Below are 21047 nucleotides of genomic sequence, written 5' to 3'. Positions count from 1 at the left end.
CCAACAACATGATAGCAACGGCACAATGTGACGACGGTGTGACTAGGATGCCATAACGAAAAGGACAGACCAATGCACGGGTGGACCTGTAGTGGGTGCATCTACCAACTTGCAAGGCGAATTACAGGAACAGCCATTATCAGCAGGATGGGGCACTGTAGCCAATCAAATACCAAGTCGTTGCTGAACAGGTCATCGTCAGTCTTTTGACTGTATTACAGTCTAGTGCACTTTTAGCAATCCTGGTTAGAATGAATGCCCGGTTATTACTTAGCGAAGATGGCGTGACGGTCATAAACTTCATGCGGGCTATTGCAGCGCGTCTCAGAACAGAAATGTCACGACTTCAAGATCCTTTAGAGCGAATGCGGTAGTGCGGCTATGGAAATGATAGAGGCAGCTTTGATGAAGGTTACTGCACATTGCATCAAAAACTGTTTTCGCACTATAGAGTCTGGAACTGCAGAGCTCGGAAGCAATCATAACAGGCCTGTGGATTTATGGCAGCACGGCAATGAAGTGCAGTCAAGTGCTGCTGACAATGGTTGGCACGACTTAATTGATACGGATGATGAAGTCAACGTCATAGAGTCATGCACAGATGCAGGCATTGCCCGTGAGGTGCAAAGCTCAGTCAAATGAATTGGATGAATAAAGTGAGGAGACTGCAGAATCGATACTACCACCTGCAAACACATCAACCGTGGTTTAGTATGGTTGCGTGGATCACGATGCTGAAACATCTAATTTGCAGCAAAGCTATGAGTGATAAGCGCTTGTCTGCTTTAAGCAATCTGGAAGCCGCGATAAGCGGGCTGGCAATGAAGAAGCAAAGCAAGCTTACCGATTGCTTTAAAAAAACAATAAATGCTTTTGCCATTTCGTTGGCTTATTCTTGCTTGTCCACTTATTATGAATACTAGACTATAGCGAATGCATCCTTTGTGACCGTGATGTCTGTTATAAGTGGATTCAACTGCATGAGGAATATAGGAAATGAAACTTGGTTTTAAAACATGCTGACAACACACGCGCACATAAGGTGACAAAGTTTCATGAGGCTGGTTAGCACACGCAGTCTTTGATGACACTTGAAGGTCTCTTGAGTTGCACTCCACAATCATTTTAATTTCTTTTACAAGCTGCAGACCCGACTATGTTGCCAAGCAATGCTGAGCTTACTCATACCCGAGCATCGTGAAGTTCCAGGACACAATCCACTGACTTGAGCTTGCGCTGCATGTCTTTCATGCCTGCACAAATTAAAGACATCGGTCAGTTATAAGCATTATTATACGTGTACTCATGCATATGTGAAGCTCGCACACAAGATGTCTTTCTCTTGTGTGTGTGTGTGCGTGAAGCAGCTAGCAAGCACTTTGTGAAATGCATGCTTTCTCATCCTAAAAAGTAGCTATATACCAAGTTTCAAAACTGTCTTTGTTTCCTTTGAAAAGTGTCACAAGTGAATAGGCCTTTTCTACGACCTGTCGCGCAACTAAACACGTACGTGCAGACCTGCGCAATAGTTTGAAACTGCAACAAAAGCTGAACTGCCTCCTTAAACAATTAACACGCAATTACGGTACAACGTTTAGACTACCTGTCAAGGCGGTGTAGAAGTGTAAAACTGCGAACATGAAAAAGAAAAACAATGCAAGCGGTGCTTTTAACGGTCAGCATATGAAGTCACGCGGATTCTGAAACCCAGATATCTTCGCGATCAAGACCATCAAGACGATCATGGCATCGCAAATCGCTAGGCTTCTGCTCTTCTCTATAACAAGCGTGAATGCCAACTCTTCAGAAAGCGTTCCCGGACGGTCTAAAACTGCGCGCGATATTTTTTAGGAGTGTTCATTCGGAGCAAAGCATGGAGTTCAGCGAAACTCGGTTCCCCACTCCGCCTTTCTTTATGTAGTACGTTCGTATAACTGCGCTAATGTGGGATTTCCCATTGCAGAACCGGTGCGGTTGTCTCCAGAGAGCCCATATTTAACTTCTATGGTCACGAAACTTCCGACATCACGGTGCGCGCGATTTGCTCAGTACGACCGGATAACCTAACGCGTACGTACCAGTGTACATGTGCGTGGGAAACCATTTCGCTATGTCCTTCAGCTTCACATCGAACGCCTTGCGGAAAGTGGTCGTCACGGCTTGAAAGGATGAGCTGCTCATCTCTGCTGATTGCTCATCGGCGAAAGCAGCGTCCGGCCATGTGTAGCGAAATAGCAGACTGCAATGTTTTGGATGCGGCTGGCCGGAAATCGAACTAGATCTGGCTCTTTTTAAAGAAAGTGGCCGAAGTGGCAATCGACGTGATACGATGATGATGATGAGTAGCTACCGAGGCGCCGTTGCCTCTGTTGCGTGGACACTCGGATAATATGCATTTTTTGCCTCTGAGGAGGAACAGCATGGGACAGCTGTGGCTACCTCCATTGCTGTGAACTTGTTGGCGGTTTGCTTAACCAGACCTCGGTGTTGAACGCGCATTAGGTTCGTCGTTGCCCGAAGATCAGACGGCTGTCTCGCATCACACGTGGCTGTAAATGGACGTTTACGGAAGCATCGTTTCAAACAACCGCTCACCGCAGTAGGCACCGTGCGATGAGCTAGACCGCGAGTCTCATCAGCCTGCGACAGTGGTGGAAGAGGCGATCCAAGGACCCGCCAGTGGTGTAAAGATGCCGGTTTGCGAAGCATGGAACTGCGATAACAGCGGCGACTTTCCTGGCACAACTTTCCACAAGTAAGGAGATCTGTGACGGCATTCTCTCGGCCGCGAAAGGTGTCGAGTGACCTGCCTAATGTCGCGCGCATTTCGAAGTCGCATCGTCTTTCCGGCCGACATTAGGACGAGAGAAGTTCTTTTCCTGCTGGTAGTCTGACAGCTCAATAACTACGGCGTGTTTACCACGTGCCATCACGCCCATATGATTCATCTGCGGCGCGTACATGGCATCTATAGTGTCAATTACTGACACTCTATAGTGATTGGAAGTGCTGCGAACTAGAGGTGTCAAAATCAAATCTAGCAACTGCTACCATGCATGTGTGTGCTGCTTTCAGCTCTGTCGGACGTGGCATGTTTGGCCACGCAGAGATTTACATTGTAGTTTCTGATTCCGACAGTAGTGACCTGCTTTCAGTAAACGTAATACGTAAGGGCGGCAAACTGACAGGGAGGGGTAAAGAAATCTCAAATTATATAAAATAGCATGGGACTATTCAGTGTGGCACTTACCGTTGATAGCTCTGGAATGTAAAACCCAATTTCTAGAGCTCGTAGTTATTTCTGTTGTTTCCGGCACTTTGCAAGAGGAGGGTCAATGGCCCCTCTTTTCTCCATTTCATGTTCACTGCAGCGCTGCCCAAACATTGCGCTTTGCAAAGTGTGGCATGTCAGCATGTAAGTGTGTGCGTGCGTGTGTTTCTTGGGCATGGAACACTTCAAAGAAACCGGCAAAGCCGGTTTCTTAGGCAAAGTCGTACACTATGAGACACCTGTGAATAGGCGCTATATTGTGCCAAGACTGCATTTGCAAGTGTAATGAACATACAGAACCTTAATACTTCTAACACTGAGGCATATTGTATATATGAGCAGCATCATTGTTATGAAATGAATTGCAGAGGTCAACACAGTTTGCCTCAGTTCTGAAGTTCACTTCTCTACATTGCATTTATCAGCAGCTAAAGGTGTCGCGCATCGTTATTTGAAACTAGCATGACGTACCAACTGCACATGCAAGCACTTTCTAGGTGCAAGCTTTGCCTTGTGCATTGTACAACAAACTGGCTGTGCTTGTGTATGACGACTTGAAAATCAGGCATGCCACCATCATGTTCATGCAGTGACGTGTAGGATTAATGACCTAATGGTTTAAAAAATCAAGCCTGCCAACCCCTTGTTTATCTTTTCTACCTAGCACACAATGCTGTTAATGCATTTTATGCTCTGAAATCACAGCTTTGATTTATACTATGTTAGGCATGCAAGACCAGTGGGAAAGCATTCGGACCTATTGGCTCTTCATGCATTATTGGGTCTCATTGGAGGAACGGGTTCTTCACGTAAAAGACATATTTCGCTTGTTTCATCGGCGGGTATTTGGATTTGCGCTTTAAAATTTGACGAAAACCCGTGCTCCAAGGTTATTGAAAAATCCTGCATCTGGCTGACCTCCTTTTTCTCTCGCCATGAGAGCAGCACAAAAGGTGGACAGGTGTGGTGGGTGCATAGTTGTGCTGCATAGCTCTAACAAAGATATGATGCACAAACCAACAGCAGTTTTCTTCACCTTCGGGAGGAAAAGTATACAGACCCATGTCTACTCGCACTCGGCGCTTACACACGTTCCTGCTCACGGCCACAAGTACTCGCCAGCATTCACTCACATTCATTGTCACTTACCAGCACCTGCTCATACATCCACTCACACTAAACACCTTTGTACTCGTGTCAACTCCAACTCACCGGCCCTCGTTCCCACTCATAGGTCCAATCACATCCTTCTTCACTCACACATGCTCTATCCAATGTTTGTGAAATGTGTAGTGTAGTCGCGAGTGAGCAGTGCTGACCTGTGGCGGAGAGAGATGAAGAATGAAAAGCAGGGAAAATCATCGTGCACAGTTAGCCAGCGTATGCACACCTGCAGATCAGTGTTCACTCATGTAGAGCTGGTATAGCCCAGTTACCTTTAAGAAGTGCATTAGCACTTTGGTGGCCCTGCGCGTACTAGAGCTCTTCAGACAAGGTCCCAACTGCAGCCAACAGACATTGTCATCTAATTTCGTTCACCCCGTTGGTACTTTATGACTTTCATTTGCGCACCACAGTGGGACGAAGGCTGTGCTGCGCTTCACTTTTAGCAAATGTGCGGAAAGAGAAGGGCTTCGAGAGGGAACAGGATTGGTGCCAATTTTCAGCAGAGATGGCTGTTTCCTGTAAACACGCAATAGTAACACCCATTTTTGCCTGCGTGTAGGTTCCCACTGGACTCGCCAATGCTCCTGAAGGCATGGGTACACAACGTGAACCTGCCACCGCCTTGGGAACCGACCGAAGACTCGCTGCTCTGCTCGGACCACTTCCTGGAGCGCTGCTTCGAGCGCTCGGGCAGCACCGCCAGGCTGCGACCCGATGCCGTGCCCACCATCTTCGCCTACCCCGACAATAGGCAGCAGGTAGCAGCAGCGCCGTACATTGGTCTTTCGCTCGTCTGTGGCATGAAAAAGCGTCTCACAGAGATGTTAATTGATGGTTGTTGCTTTGAAGAGACGCTAAAGGCAGACTCGGGATCAACCGAGATTGTTAGATTACCCGTTTATAGAGGTGTGCGCATATTAAAAATTTTGAATATGAATTCAATGGTTGTTGCTGTTAGATTCAAGATTTGAATATTCAAATATCTTGTGTACGGAGGAATAACAACACTTAATCGTGTCTCGAGGAAGAGAGATCGATGTAGGTGATTTCTGCTGCAGTTGAGCCGATAACAGAAAGCAGATGTTTCTCATTTACAAGCCCCCTCAATTCACTAGATGCCCTGTTGTGAACGGCATTATGTGCACATATCAAGTAATGAAAATAAGCCCAATTTTTTCATCAAGTGAACTCCACACAAAATTTACAGCATGTTGCTTTTGTTTATAAATTAGAAAATATTCTGAACATTGAAGTCATTTTGCTCCAATATTTGTATTCGATGAAGAAATTCTACTATTCGAATACAGGGGAATGTCGTTGACACAATTCTGCATAATACGTTTTTGGGGTTTATTTTTTCTTCCCCTTATAGAAGATTGTTTGTCTTATATACAATTATTTTGGGATAATACGCTTTATTTTCTGGTTTCCATGAAGATCGTATCAATGAGATTCCACTGTACCCATACCCTTCTAGGACCCTCACTATGTATACTTTGTGCCAAGAGATGACTTTGTTACAGCGGTCATGAAGGAAAGTACTGTGGAAATACGTCACCATTCAAAATTGTTGATAATGATTGAGGTTTCTTATGGGGCTGAGTTACCAATCTCGAAGGTCATGCTTTGCCGAGCACTACTGCCTGCTGAGAGTCTGTGGACTGCACAGAGGGGGCCGCAATGTGCTGAAAATGGAGCCAACACAGCAGCGTGAAGAGGTAGCACCAGTAATGTGCATTCGAATTCAACATATACAGTGATTTACACTTAAGAAAATGCAACATGACAAACTATTTTATTGCGAGTGGTTCACTGCAATACGTCAAAATGTTCCGGGGCCCTCCATTTGGCATCTGAAATTACCCACTGTACAGTTTCAGGTTGTTAAAATGGCAATTTATTTTCTTGGTTAAACTTTTTAATCCACAATTTACTAATCGTAAATGGTGCACGTTACATCATGGCATCTGGTGGCGCCAGTATTGTACGTTTACATCACTTTCTCGCTTGTGAAAGTGACACTTTCTCCTACATCACTTTCTCGCCCCGAGTGAAAGTGACACTTTGGACCCTTGTGGCAGTAATCTGTCATTTTATTTCGAGTTACTGAGGAGCTTTAGAAAGGGGGCACACGCCCTGCTGGCATTCTTTTGTACTGCTTTTGCATTGTTTTGTACGTCCAGCAGTTTTCATAGCTTTGGGGTGTGCAAAACATAAAACTCGCTAATTAGTGTATTTGGCATCCCTTCAATGCCCAGTGGTGCAAGCACCGGCTGATTGCACGCATGTGCCACAGCTCATGAACTGGAAGATTTTGTCAATGATGCTGGCATGACTTACTTACCTTTCACCCTTTATTGATGAGCGTTGCCTACAGGCAACATCCCAGGGAAAAAAGTTTTCTTTTTTTCTTGCTAAATTTTTGTGTTGAGTACAAAGTGTCTGGCTAAATGCCTTTGGCAAACACTGAATGGCTAGCAGCAAGCGTCGCACACGTGACAACACAGATTGAATGCACGCCTACGGTTCACGTTCGACCAGAGTTGTTTGTACAAATTCTAAACGAAGCCTCACGTAGCTTGGGGTGAAGTCCACTTCCAGTTTCTGGTCTGGGGTGTCCAACCCATTGCTGAAAAATTGTCCGCTATATATTTTTCTTAGTGATGCTTTGCATGTTTAGATATATAATTTTTTTTTCCCCCAATATTTATGTGTGCCATCGTGAAAGGGTTGACGGGCATGTGTTCCAGGATGTGATCGAATATGTTTCGGACAACTGCGCTGGGCCAGCCAAGAACAGTGAGGGGGGCAGCGAGTCGTCGTCTCTGGACCACAGCTACGGTACGCTCAAGGCCGCTCCGGCTGCAACAGCAGTGGCACAAGGGGGTGCAGTTCGCAGGGTGCGGCTCCCCGAGGAAGGAGAATCGCTCCGCAAGAAGCTCAAGTTATCTAGGCAGCGAGTGCGCCGGCTGGAAGAGCGCGTCTCCATGTTGAACGACATGGTCTATTCACTCCTCAACCAGACCATCATGGAGATGTAGGCAGTACTTGTACGGGTGAGTCCATCTGATTTCTGTATGCAGGCTTGTACAGTCGAATCTCGTTAATTCGAACTGCTGGTTTATTTGAACTGACGCTCTGGTCCTGTCAAAGTTATGTGTATTTCAATGGGCGAAAACGCTCGCTAATTCGAACGCGAAAGCATTTGCGACGGTTAATTCGAACATACCACGGGACCGACAATGCTCTCAGCAGCGCGCCAAATAACGCGGCGGCACCTCCGACCGGCATTTCATACAGCGGCAGAGGCCCAGTCCCGCCAACGAACTGCCCACGCCGGCAAACGCTCACTTCCCGACAACAACAGAAAACTAAACTTCAAGGAGTAAGCTAATCTGCACCGAGCCGGCCGTACCAGCGGCGCTGGCACGGCAGCGGGCGCGCACGGAGACAGTCAAAGGTGAGGATGCTGCGAGGGAGAGCGGGCGAGGGGAGCCACCGAAGCGGCGGAGTTGCCGAGGCCAAATTCGCTTTCCTGCCGCCCTCCTCCCTCCCCTTCAATGGTATCCGCGTGCGCGCGCCTGTCGCCATGTCGGCGCCGTCCGCTCCCTGGAGTTTCGTTTTCTGCTGTTATCGGGAACCGAGCGTTGGCCGGCGTGGGCGCAACTCGCTATGCGCTTGCGCGCCGCAAAATTTCACGACTCACACCGTTCATTCATCTTGCTATGGTGCTCGAATACTTCAAAAATACGTCCCTCCGTTAATTCGAACTTCTTTTAATTCAAACAAATTTTCGGGCCCCTTCGAGTCTGAATTATCGAGATTCGACTGCATTTAAAAAGGAGTAGTGTAGTACAGGAAAGCACCCGGCTAGGCTTTGCAGGCACACAGTAGTAGAATCATTCCCTGGCCGGTTTTCGACCAACAAAGCAGTCTTGGAATGAATACTAGCGTAGTGCAAACAATACGGGGGAACACAAATGAGACGCACAAAAACACAGACAAGCTGCTTTGTATATGTGCTGAATATGTTGCATATAATTTGTACTTATCTACCATTTCTTTTGCAAACACTGAAACTGACAGCAGCACTGCTTTTGCATCTTCATGGGATTACTTTGCTGTTTGTGTGGTAATTGTAGAACATTGAGGTTAACTTCTGCAGTAGGTACAGAAAGTGGTTGCTCGAAGATTCAAGGATGCCAAGATGATGTTACTTTGGGGATGAGCTTGGTGTATCAGAAAGAGTAAAAAGAAGAAATGTAAATTGGTGTTTGCTGATCTGACCGCTTCCTCTGATGCCTATGCAGAGAGATCTGAGGTTACTAATTAGATCCCATGCATTGTGATGCTCAACAGATTAGGAACAGCTGCAAGCAACACCAAAGGGCTCCCAAGCTTTTTAGCCAGGAAATTTGGGAATGCCAATGTGAAAAGGCACGAGTTAACATTTAGGCATCTCTTGGTCGTGAAACGTTAAACTGTACAGGTTGCAAACAAGGCATCTAGGTCAACTTTCAGGTATCCTGATAAACAACGTCGTCGGGCTAGTTGGCGCAGCAATAAAAACACGACGCGGACAGGTAGGCGCCACTCCCAGGGGCAGTATTCTAGGACAGTCACTATCACTAGATTCCGCGTATTTGTGCACTGGATGCGCCTTTGACATATACGGCCTACAGTGCTTCGGGCACCATGCCAAGCTTCGAATTTTCGCAGTCTCGGGAATGCTGTTGGCCGTATACGTCAACACATCTGGTGCCGAGTGAAGAAAATCTGGCAAAAGTGATCGTAGCCTCAAAAGTGATTGCCAAAGACTACCGTGTCAGGTGTTTACTTCTAAAAAGATTTTTTAAAAGAAATAGGTTACGTATAACATTCTCTGCACACTACTATCGATGTGTTGTTGGGAGTTTGGCTGCATTTTCTCATGATGGGAGTAGGGACACTAAAGAGAAACCGGAAGTTCAGCTTTAATTGTAGATTATCCTATCACGATCACAGACATACCATTCTTACTGCAAACAGAGGTTTAACAAGTGAGAAAATAGTGAAAAACTGAAGGACAGGTGCTGACACCCCTTCCAATTTCCCGCACTACATGTTCGCGACGTCGGAGATCACAAACGCAGCCCGGCCGCGATTGGTCGAGAGCGATTTATTGCAGTTTATAAAACGCAAAATGAAATACACCCTAAACGTACATAAACAGCATTTGCCAACTTTTTAAACCGTTTCAAGTGAGGACGTACAAGTTTAGCGCAAAATTAAATAAGTAATAAGAAAAAATGGCGTAGCGCTACATGCGGTCGTGATAGTTTCGTTTTTGCTCCATGCATCATCGCGCACGCCTGTTCCGCTCTACAGTGTTGCAGTGTTTGGTTCCGTGTTGCGTGGCTCGAAAAACGTTGACTTCACGGGAAACAGCCAGAAAATGCCTCGTGTGTGTAGTGTTGAAGGCTGTATCATTGGCGCAAGGCACTTGCTCAGGGGCAGCGGCAGTGTTGACCCGACTGTGTTCTTTCATGTGGTGACGCGCAATGAGCCCCGGCGTTCGCAATGGCTCAGTGATCTGCCGATGAAAAAACAGCAAAAGAGCCAGAGAAACCGATAGTGCGCTCTCTGCATTTCTCGCCCTCGGATTATGTATACAATCCTGCCCTCGGAAAGTATCTTGGCGTGTCCCAGAGGCCAGTCCTTTCTCGAGTAGCTGTCCCATCAAATACCCTACTGATGCCCCTGCAGCAGCAACCTGGCGGCTCGGTGAGTGCTGAATGTCATTTAAAAGAAGACACGAAAAAACCATACCGAGTACACACGCAACTTTCTACAGTTGTTCTTTCGGGAACATCGTTGCCTGGCGGACCGGCCGCCTCGCCTTTTGTCCACGGAAGCGAGGCTTCGCTTTCCGTCGGCGCTGCCGGCTGCTCACCGCCATCATACGCGGAAACTCCTACCGCGCGAGCACGGAGGATCATTTTGTGCTCCATTTCTCTGAAGCAGTCAAATGCAGTCCTGCTTCCCTGGTGAGCTCTTCATTGCAAGGTGCAGCGTCAGTAACGGTATCCATCGCAGCCACAGAACACCTTAGCAAAAGTCGCAGCGAACACAAATGCAGCGGCCATGCAGCCCATGATGGAGTGAGCGCCTCGGCCGTTTACGCAAGCGGTGGCGCCCTCCATCATGGCGCCCTCCGATTCGCCGAGAGCAATGAAATCCGTGACGACACTGCTTCAGCGCCGAATCTGGGGTGAGAGAAATTGAGGAAGAGATATTTGGTCTTTGTTTACAAATTTCTCCGCTAATAACTCGTATTTTTGCACCCAACAAAAACTGTGTGCATTCCTGAAGGTCCCTCTTTTATTCCAGCTGAACTTCCTGTTTGTCTTTAGTGTCCCTTTAATGGGAGTTTACCTTGTTCCAGTTTGAATGCCGCAGCATCCAACTCGGAAACGATTGATTGACCCGAGAATGCATTGTTTGCGTAACAAAAGACATACAAAACATGCTCGATTTATTGTGTGCCCTTCCAGAAATTAGGGTTCTGCTCGAGTCGGCGCCGGAAGTTGGAGTACCACTGCTCCAGCGCCCGCATGGGGAAGAAGCTCTCGCCCGGATGCGTGGGCACGCTGACAGAGCCCCCGTACGAGGCCAGGTGGTTGAAGAGGCTCTCCGCCATCTTGGTGCAGAACTCGGTGTGCGAGTCGACGGCCGACGCATCTCCCAGCGGAGACGCCTGGAACTGGATCTGGGCCAGTGGCTCGACCGAGATGCCCAGCTGGGCCACGCTGCTGAACCCGTGCGCCGAGAATGCGTGCATCTCCGAACACTCTGCAAACACACGCACACGTTTGGACGAGTTGGTACAAAACGACGCGCACGACACGAGGGAGGAGCTACGCTTGAACCGGTGCAGCCTCACTCTCTCTGTGCAATTTCGTAGAGTTCTGCGCATCTGCCTCGGTTTCTCGGATGCAACTTGTGCCGATCATCTTCACTGCTGTTGTGACAAGGCGACGCTAAATGTACATTTGCCAAGGAAGTGCTGGGAAGTTAGTGTTGCAGCAAGACTCTGGCCATCACAGCTTGGCACAGTTTGCTAAGCCAGCAAGATCAAGCAGCTCCCGTGACTTTGTGCGTGCACGCTCCAGAAGTGACGCAAAAACACACCGTGCTTATGATGTGGTGACCTCGTAAGGCACTCACCAAACGTGCTGCACATGCCAGGAAGGCTGCTATTAAAACTTCACTCTTGAAAGACTTTGGCTCTGTGGTCTATAGTGGTGCATTTGGCGACACCAACGTTGCTTTCACATAGGAGTGTTTCCTCATTGGCCGACAATGGGATCATTGCAATGGACAGTCGCAGACTGGTCATTTATTAAAGGTTTTGTGAATATTGGTCTAGGTCCGCAATTAAAAACATGCATACCTGCATATTGTCACGGGATATGGCAGTATTTGCTCGATCCTAATAAGCCCCCATAATAAAGCACGTATCTGGTTTGTATCCAAAGTAGAAAACTAACATATAAATTACATTGAAGCTCTTAAATCCTTAAAGGGACAGACAACCGCTCAGAACATGAATTGAGATAACCCCGCGGATGGAAAGATTGTCTATGGTATTGGCTAGAACGGGCCCTGTTTTTCTCATTAAACGTGGATTTATATTTTTAATTCTTCACTAAAAGTCGTGAAAAATGACCTTTGGCGCCCCATGCGGCAAAATATGAACCTATTTCAGAGGTCTACCACGTGACCTTCTACCAGTGTATGCTGTTCCTGGTCTTTTTATTAATATTGAAATGCAGTAACATTCTTTCTATTATAAGTTTTTTCTAACTTACAATGTGCAGATAAGCCTTCGTTTGTAGTGAGTAGAAAAGTGGCGCTACCTTCGCCTTCGTTTTCGATGACTTGGCTTGGCTCGTCTATCAACTGAATAACGACGACGGGGGCCAGCCAGCCATGACGTAGGCGTGTACTTCGGAAAAAAACGCGATGCAGCTACAAGAAAGGTCTGTACAGCAACGCAAAGTTATTGTACCAGTCTATTTACCTTTAAAAGTGGCTCGAAATTGACAATATAGGTGGTTAACCACAGTTCCACTTCCTCCAGTGAAACCAGGACAATGGGCGGCTTTCACAATTTGCGAGGCGGGCTATCGGCATCGCTATCACTTCTCAGCGTTGCTGGAGGAGGAACTCTTATTTTTTTAGAGGCTGCTCAGATCGAAAAATTCTCCTTACAAAATATTCACGCACTTTAGGAAGTAACCGCTGCAGGTGTAAACACTACCGAGGGTGAGCTTTTCGTTGCGCCATAAAAAACTGGGTCCATAAATATCGGTTGTCAGTCCCTTTAAGGTATGTTAGCATCTCGCTAGCACCCTCCCTCGGGAAGTGCTTTTCATGTAGTGCGCCAGTGGGCCTAACGAAGCTTGTGACCCACGTAGCAGTTGTCGGCTGATCGGTGAAGGAAGATTTGTGGCTATGCTCGTGGGAGTTGTGGCAAAGTCAACCTGTGTGGCCTTGTAACTTTTTTATTCTTCCATTAAATCGCCCCTCTTCTCCTACGACTTGTGCCTGCATCACCGACAGAAGACAACAGGTAGACATGTAATGTGCACCCAATTTTGAACAAGAAAATTTGCCACAGGTTGTACAATGGAAGCCGGTTTGCTAAATTCAGCATCGCCACATGTTTTTTTAAAAGGTCAGCTTTGCTGCAATACAGATATGTTATACAGTAGAGCACGTGAACACCACAAACACAGTTTTGGTTTCACATCCGATTGCACCGTGCAGACAATTTCTGGCCCAATATTTTTCGAACGGAACTATGTGCGCTAGAATTGGGTAAATACCGTAATCGGACATTGCGAGCTACTGTTAGTGCTTGAAAACCTTCCTAGGGCAGGCCAAATAGACATTTTCAACGAGAAATTACATGCGTTCAACACTTTCACTGTCCCCTAAGCTCCGAAGAGACGGATGCTACCACTAAAGGGGTCACCACAGGGGTCAGGCACTTGAATGCTGACTGGTCAATTTCGAATTATCTGGCATAGGCTAATTTCAGGATCGAAATAATGACAGTATGGGCCCAAAAAATGCGTAAGCGCCAGTCGGTACTTTCGGTTGGGATCAATTTCACAGAAACTAACTATTCGGAATTCAATTCGTGTACGCCTACTGCATACAAATTATTTAATTACTATACTAATTAATTTCTAACTCAAATACAGTCAAATTCACTTATCACAATCCCAGATATAACGACCTATTGGTTACAATGCCACATTTCACTGCCTTTACGATTTTCCGACCCTGCCCACTGAAGCTGCATCCAGATAAGGCGAACATTTTCAAAAGTGCTGTGGTACTGTTACCGCGAACACTTAAGACCCTGTCACGATAAAAGGAGGGCGCACACGAAGTGCCGACGCATGGATGCGTAACCAAGGTGGGCACACAGCAGAGCTCCAGTCTAACCGCGATGAAACTACAACCGCCGACATGAGCGAGTGCCGCACGCTGATTGCAGAGGCCGCAGAGAAAGTAACTAGTATTCAAGTACGCTGTCAAAGCGTGTCTCCAGCGTGCTTCAGGGCGAGGCAGTATACAGAGTACGGGCAGCCATGGCCTCCAGGAATAGCAATGGCATGCGTGTTGGTGCTATCTCTGAGGCCATGACCGCGGCACTCTCGTTGTTGTGCAGTTCTCCGTTCGGCATCATGTGCACTATGGCTATTTGGACGATGCGGATCAACAGCTGCTCAAGCGTTGCTGTCGATATACACCTGGTCCCAGACGGCATGAATGCAGCACATCGACGGTTACTATGCCGTTATAGGGAGATCACGGTTCATAGACGCTTCATTTACGTTGTTGCTGATGATTCGCAATGGCTTTTTACCTTTCAAATTTCATACTGTTTCAGCCAAGGCAACATAAAAAACGTAACTTCGTGGCTCTCGGTGCGCGTGTGGCCAATGCTCCCGCTTTGCCAATTCTCGAACAAAAGCTGCAAGATTTTGAAGACAAAGCTCGAGTTTTCTTCTGCTGCTCAATTTCGAAGTTTCTAACCTCTTGTTTTAGGGTAGGCAGAGCTGTAAGGTTGAAACTTATTTCGAGGAGCGGTAAACAATGGGACAAGGAAAGAACAAAAGGGCTCAACATGTTTCTCTTGTGTTGCCTTTACTTGTCCCGTCATTTAGCACTCTTCCAAATAAGTTTCAAAATCTACCAACAAGCTGAACAAGCATTCCTTGAATCATACAGAAGCCATTAATGCAGTGTTTAGCGAAACCTGAGGAACTGATATTTTGCAAATCTTTGCAGAATATTAGTTAAAGGAAGCTTGCATAAACTTACAACCAAAGGAGACAAAACAAACATGGACCTCCTATTCGAAATAAGTACATTACATATATGTACAATGTTTCAGTACCATACCTCAAAGAGTAAATATTTTAAAAGAAATTTTTCATCCACAACCAAAGTGTCCCCTTAATTACTTTTCTAAACTGAGTAAGTCAGACGGCAACACTCAGTTCCTTCAGTGCTGAATGCACTGCGTGCATAAAAGCTGCGAGCCCCATTTTTCTAATGATTACAGTGAATGTTGAGAATAATGTTAACACTATCAACCAATTTGAACAGGTGTCATCATGGCAAGACTGAGCACATTCAGTGCTCAGTCAAGGTTCGCAAAGTCAACCCAAAAGCTGTGCACCATGTTTTACCATGACTACACTGAATGTTGTGGGTGACACTTGCAACGAACTCGCACGAAGTGAGCACCTGAATTAGAACAAAACGGGTCATGTTTGCAGCATTTGCAGAAAAGCTGCGTACCACCTTTTCTGTTATAACTACGCATGCGCGAAGCAATGTCTGCGTAACGCCGTGAAGATGGCAGTACGGATTAGAAAGCTGCAATGTGTACAACTAACATAAAAAAAGCACTGAGGTGCTGCCACTGCTGCAGCCAATGTGGGACCGCGTAAATCACCTTTTCTGTGCTTGGAGATGCGGAAGATGGCACTGGGCTTGGCATTGGAGATGAAGCCAAGAAGCTGCCAATTTCCTACCGCTTCAGGGCTGGGGTAGCAGAAGTACACTGTCCAAAAACAAGAACACCAACCGGGCATTTAAAAGCGGGTGATTGATAAATCGTTCACAAAGCCTTACCACCAGAAGCATGAAGCAGTTTTCCCAATTCACTGCTCCCAGCAGGACAAAATGGTTGTTGGGTGGGCTTGTTGGTATGACAATACGGCAGACAGCGCAAACAACGGGACAAGAAGTTCACCCTTTATAGACGAGACATATAAAGTGGGAGAGACCGTTTGTTTTTCCTCTGAGCAAAATACACTGAGAGTAATCATATACAACGACAAGAAAAAATTATCTTGCAGAACTTTTTCAGCAATAACGGGCCAACACCAGGCAGAACACTGGAAGCAAGCTTCACCCCCAAGCAAACTTGCGGCTTTGTTTGGAACTTGTACAGACAGTTCTCGTCCAATATGAAACCTAGATGTACGGTGCACTTGCTTTACATTACGTGTGTGATACCACGGCAGCTGGTGATCTTGCATCAGTCTGTCTACTGTGACAGTGTTTTCAAAAGAAAGCACGGCAAAGACATTTTCCTCGTCCTCTGCTCATCGTCTATTCCAACAAATGACGCTTGCTGCCTGTCATTCAGTGTTCACCGAAGGCATTCAGCCAGAAAGAAAATATTTTTCTGGTGTGTGGCGTGCAGGCAACACTCGTCCATAAAGGGTTAAGGGAAAGGACAACACAGACACTGTGTTGTCCGTTCCCTTAAATGTTTTGTCTCTTGTCGCGCTGTTTACCACACTGTACGGTAGGACATTGTTGAAATGTTCCCACTGAATAAGGTTAATATTGTTACGTGTGCAAACAAAGAAACGAAAGAACTTGCTGAAAGCTGCCACCAGGAGGGATACAATGTCTGCCTTCTCTGAAGGGAAAAGGGATACATTGACATAAGATAGTGAAGGAGAATAAAGAAAGGAAGAAATTGGGCAGAAACCATTGGAGGATGATTGTCAGTCAAGCAACAGCTTTCCAGAAGACCTGCCCAGATTTGTTGCCGAGAGCACTCACTGGTTAGCTGTATCGGTTAATGCTATGAAGCATGTAGATGCACTACCTCTGGGTGCATTATGAACCACACTAAAGTTCTTGCAATGGCGCACATACTGTACACCGGCATCAGGATCGGGCTACCATGTGACCAGATTTGATTACACTGCTTCCACGATTGGCTAAGCTTCTGTTGTCTCTAGAATCGGCCTGGTTTGCTCAGCCAGACAGCCATCTACGCAAGATGGAGGGGAAGGGTTGCTTTAAAACGAAACATACATCCACTGGAGAACAGACCGGAAACGATGCGAACATGCGTTACAAAAGTGCGGCCCTCGGCGTCCAGCAGGCGGCCCACAATCTTGCCAAAAATTTGGTGAAATTATCCTTGCAGACAACTTTCCGCGACAATGAAGAGAAAGCTACAGAGGCAAAGCACACGCAAGTCAGAGCACTCCTGAACGTCATTCCAAAGTGTAATTTGCATTTGGTTTAGGCTAGGGAGCAGACCCCATACTAAACTCCTTATTTACTATGGTGCATATACTAGAGCGAGACAAACTATACACCACTTATAAATATGACTTAATTTTTTTGCTTTCCTGTTCCGTGTTTCCACAAATGGAAAACCGTTGCACGTGAAAGCTATGTGGAGAACTCCAGACTGATTTTGACCACCTGGGGTTCTATCTGACATGCGCGCCAATATAAGCGCACAAGCATTTCTGCATGGATGAGCACTTGTGCAACATCACTCCACCACTAACCATAACCACCCACGCTGAGCAACATCACTCATCATAGTATTTTTCACATTTGTTGGGGAGAATACCTTGAATAGAAAGACCGTCACACAGTATTAACGATCATGCAGATTTAGGTCACAATAACGTAAAATTATCCAACCCTGTTTTATTCTGAATTCTGTTGAATTCATTAGCCCTTAATGATTGCTAAAAAATTTTCGTACCGCACCCATATCGGCTTAAACTTTTTGGACCAATCGCTGAGAGCTAATGGCAGATCTGAAAAAAAATTTTAAAAATACAGAGGAACAGTTTTACGTTATTGCGACCCTAAATTGTTGAAATGGCCCGTAAACCAATGAGGATATCTTTAGTGAAAAGCATAGCACACAGTTGCTGCGCATCCGGGGAAATTAATGCTGTGCAGTGTTTTACAGGGCAGCTGCAAGTTCAACCAAAAGTCAGGCAAAGCATTTCATTCTTTCTAAATATTTGTGTCAAGCTAGTGTTTCATAAATGAGAAAAAGAACAAGGTCATCTCCTGACCTATATTTCGGTGCAATCTCTTGTACACATTGCCTTCAATGCTTTTCAATATTAGCTCGGACGCAATTACGTCAAATATTCATCCCAGATATGAATTCAGATGGATGTGGAACTGTGTGGAAGTGGTTTAATCATCTTCCCGTCAGCTTTAAATAAAATCGACACTAATTTGATCTAGGTCATTGTTTCTTCACAGACTACAAAAAACGGTGTTTTGTGTATCACAAACAGACATAAAAATCCAGGATGCAGCATCAAAATGTCAACCTACAGTCGAAGCTCATTTATAAGTCATATTTGACGCAAAAATAGTTTCGTTGTATCCAATATTCGTTATAAGCATATATTTGCTGCTCGCTGATATCAGTGAAATGTTTTAGATTTACTTCACTATATCCAATAATTTGTTATATTTTGCAATAATTGTTAGGTTAGACCTTGATCTCCATGTTTAGGCAAAGAAAAACATTTTTCCCAACGGGAAACATGAGCAGGCTGTTACTTTTTCCATGTACACCCCACAGACTACAAAAAACGGTGTTTTGTGTATCACAAACAGACATAAAAATCCAGGATGCAGCATCAAAATGTCAACCTACAGTCGAAGCTCATTTATAAGTCATATTTGACGCAAAAATAGTTTCGTTGTATCCAATATTCGTTATAAGCATATATTTGCTGCTCGCTGATATCAGTGAAATGTTTTAGATTTACTTCACTATATCCAATAATTTGTTATATTTTGCAATAATTGTTAGGTTAGACCTTGATCTCCATGTTTAGGCAAAGAAAAACATTTTTCCCAACGGGAAACATGAGCAGGCTGTTACTTTTTCCATGTACACCCGCAAGCAAAAGTTTGGAGAACACGGCATCAGCTAAAAGTTCAAATTTCTACTAGCGCAACTCCATTACGTGGCATTGCTGCAACACACTGCATTGGTAGAACAGGTGGGCGTAGGCTGTATCACCTAATTTCAGCTGTAATGCCCAGGCTGCAATGTTTTTTTAATTTTTTTCTCCGACTTTTGCTTGCAAGTGTACATGCACATGCTGCCTTTCTCATCTAACCATGGTAATTAAACGAAAAATTAGTTTTTCATCTTAACACACCTGTCGATAATGCGAACCAACTTGAAAAACAGTTACGTCAATGGGCTGTCTTCAGGCTCAACGCATCTTTCACAAAATTTACAAGTTCAACAGAATCCTAAAGCAATCTCCTTTTTCATGATGGCATCACTGCATGTAGACTACCACTTCAAAATTATCGTGCCGAACTGCACCACCAGGCAGTACTATGAATCCTTCATCTTGAAGACCAGAGTAGACTTCAGTCATCTGCCTGCCTCTGTTGTCTCCATTTCAAATACTGCATCTTTCAAGACTACTGTTGAATATCTGCCACGACACTTCCCTTTCTTCATGTTACAAAGCCCAATGCTCTCTCGAATGCCTCATGGCTGTCCGAGTTTATAAGTGAATGAATATATACATAAAAATAAATCTCTATGTTGGATGCATGTCGGCAACACTGTGTGCAGCGAATGCACTCAACAATTCCTTCTACTGCAGAGGCATTGGCACATAGGAGTGTTAGGGCCCAGAGTGTTCATGAAAAATAGGAGGTACTGCCATGACCGGAAGCCAGAACAGCTGCGCATACTCTCCATGTGTGCTGTTGTGGCCCCACCCCCCTCTTCGAAGAATTACATGTCACCGACAGTGGTGCTTGTCTCATGAAATCTGCTATCACATCGTAACAGTAGACATGTCAGCACCTCTATTTCATTGTTTGTACTGATTAGCCATATAAAGATATGAACATTCCGAGGTCGAAAGTTCCTTCTGCTGAGATTGGCAATTTATTTTACCCAGAGTTACGGAGCTAACTCGGCCGCTTCCCCAGGAGTTAGCTGCAAGCTGCATTGCTTACAATCAGCCATTAACATCCACAGAAACTAAGCTGGCTCCAAAAAGTACAGTTTAGTAAATCACCGGTGTCAATTGACAACACAGCCTGCTTAGATGAATAACCCCTGTCAACGTTTTCAGTTTCCAGACAGATAAGCACTTTCAAATTGTGATGATCGCAGGGATCATCTAATTTGCATGTTTTTGATCAATGTGGAACCAGTGGTCAGGCAGCGGAGTTGGAATAATTGATTATGAAGCCTCGAAAGTCAAGTGGTTGTGATTATGATGCCTCCATCAATAGTACTGTCGAGTACACTGCTTGTCATAAGGAAACGTGTTTCAAGAAAAAAACAGTGAACGTTGCCACTGAATCTGCCGGAACGCGAAAGGCCGACGCTTTCAACACGTACTCGACACTGATCCGTGGGGAAACTGCTTGGCGAACAAGATTCACACAACGATCACGCCTATCGACTTTTGGCTAGACCACGTTAGCCAGACTTGTAATGATCGGCCCGCATGGTAACTGACCAGGACTCTAGTATCGTAGTCACCTAAAATGATATTCCAGCCGAACTATATCAGTCTCCAGATGAATCGCAAAGTTACTGCCTCGCATAATATACTCGCATCTGGCGCAGCACAACTGGGCTTTTATATCTCACGTCGGTTTGCGCGAAATATGCAACGGTTCATCGACAATGAGCCAGGCGGTGCGGTCACATGCATCATCGCACAGGTTAATTTATGTGGGTTGGCCGCAGAATCGCAACGTTTCACAGCCTGGGGATCACCGAGGGCTGCTTGACAACAATTAGAAGCGCCGCGCCCACACGTCATGTGTCGCGCTGTAGACAGGTTCGTATGTTGTTGTTGTTTGTCTACAGCATACCTGCGCCGCCGAAGCCGTCTGGGAAGGGTTGCGTGCCCGTGAGGAAGACCACTATGTGGTTGATGCTGTCAGGATCGGGGATGTTGATGAGAAACTTGGTCTGGTCGACGGTTTGGAAGTCCGTCTGCACCTGCACTAGGAATAACGGCGCCGTTAGTAACGCCACGACGCCCCGGCGGCTGACCTACCAGGCGTCCCGTTACGATCGCCCCGAAGATGCTCATGTTGCTGCCGACTGGCACGCCAAGCTGTCACTATGGTACGGGCGTGTGCGTGCTTCGGAAACCACGCTTTGCTCACGGACACACCGGTTTATATACGGCGGTGATGATGATGATGGGGTAAATAACCTTTGAAGCTAGCGAAAACTACAAAGATACACCGT

General features: G+C 45.9%; 3 protein-coding genes across 4 annotated transcripts in view; 1 reads left to right on the top strand and 2 right to left on the bottom strand.

Annotated features, from left to right (window-relative positions):
- LOC119433968 (mitochondrial ribosome-associated GTPase 1-like) overlaps positions 1 to 2269 on the bottom strand; it is a 37785-nt gene extending 35516 nt beyond the window's left edge. Inside the window, 2 exon segments of the mRNA XM_037701259.2 lie at positions 1189 to 1253; positions 2079 to 2269. Coding sequence (XP_037557187.1) covers positions 1189 to 1253; positions 2079 to 2181 — 168 coding nt within the window. The 5' untranslated portion in view covers positions 2182 to 2269.
- Positions 2270 to 2351: 82 nt separating this feature from the next.
- LOC119433917 (THAP domain-containing protein 1) lies at positions 2352 to 11696 on the top strand. 2 transcript variants are annotated; one of them, XM_049659006.1, is made up of 5 exons: positions 2352 to 2755; positions 4998 to 5196; positions 7189 to 7279; positions 7331 to 7494; positions 10972 to 11696. In XM_049659006.1, exons 1-4 carry the CDS (start codon positions 2691 to 2693, stop codon positions 7477 to 7479), a joined length of 504 nt encoding a protein of 167 aa, XP_049514963.1. In that variant the 5' UTR covers positions 2352 to 2690; the 3' UTR covers positions 7480 to 7494; positions 10972 to 11696. The 2 variants fall into 2 exon arrangements, with proteins under 2 accessions (XP_049514963.1, XP_037557129.1); XM_037701201.2 differs by having other exon boundaries at positions 2353 to 2755; positions 7189 to 7494.
- LOC119433916 (protein Hikeshi) lies at positions 10913 to 20998 on the bottom strand. The gene is made up of 4 exons (XM_037701198.2): positions 20851 to 20998; positions 20663 to 20792; positions 15459 to 15566; positions 10913 to 11269 (listed from the first exon to the last, which is right to left on the bottom strand). Exons 1-4 carry the CDS (start codon positions 20884 to 20886, stop codon positions 10953 to 10955), a joined length of 591 nt encoding a protein of 196 aa, XP_037557126.1. The 5' UTR covers positions 20887 to 20998; the 3' UTR covers positions 10913 to 10952.
- Positions 20999 to 21047: the final 49 nt, after the last annotated feature.

Source organism: Dermacentor silvarum, chromosome 11 (assembly GCF_013339745.2).
Source record: "Dermacentor silvarum isolate Dsil-2018 chromosome 11, BIME_Dsil_1.4, whole genome shotgun sequence".
Taxonomy (NCBI): domain Eukaryota; kingdom Metazoa; phylum Arthropoda; class Arachnida; order Ixodida; family Ixodidae; genus Dermacentor; species Dermacentor silvarum.
This window is presented reverse-complemented; position numbering and strand designations above follow the sequence as displayed.

Coding starts and splice junctions, on each gene's coding strand:
- LOC119433916 (XM_037701198.2), bottom strand. CDS start 20,886: ATGAGCATCTTCGGGGCGATCGTAACGGGACGCCTG. Junction 15,567..20,662: donor AGACGGCTTCGGCGGCGCAG/GTATGCTGTAGA, acceptor GTTTTTGGACAG/TGTACTTCTGCTACCCCAGC. Junction 11,270..15,458: donor CATCTCCAAGCACAGAAAAG/GTGATTTACGCG, acceptor GTGTGTTTGCAG/AGTGTTCGGAGATGCACGCA.
- LOC119433917 (XM_037701201.2), top strand. CDS start 2,691: ATGCCGGTTTGCGAAGCATGGAACTGCGATAACAGCGGCGACTTTCCT. Junction 2,756..4,997: donor CCTGGCACAACTTTCCACAA/GTAAGGAGATCT, acceptor GCCTGCGTGTAG/GTTCCCACTGGACTCGCCAA. Junction 5,197..7,188: donor ACCCCGACAATAGGCAGCAG/GTAGCAGCAGCG, acceptor CATGTGTTCCAG/GATGTGATCGAATATGTTTC.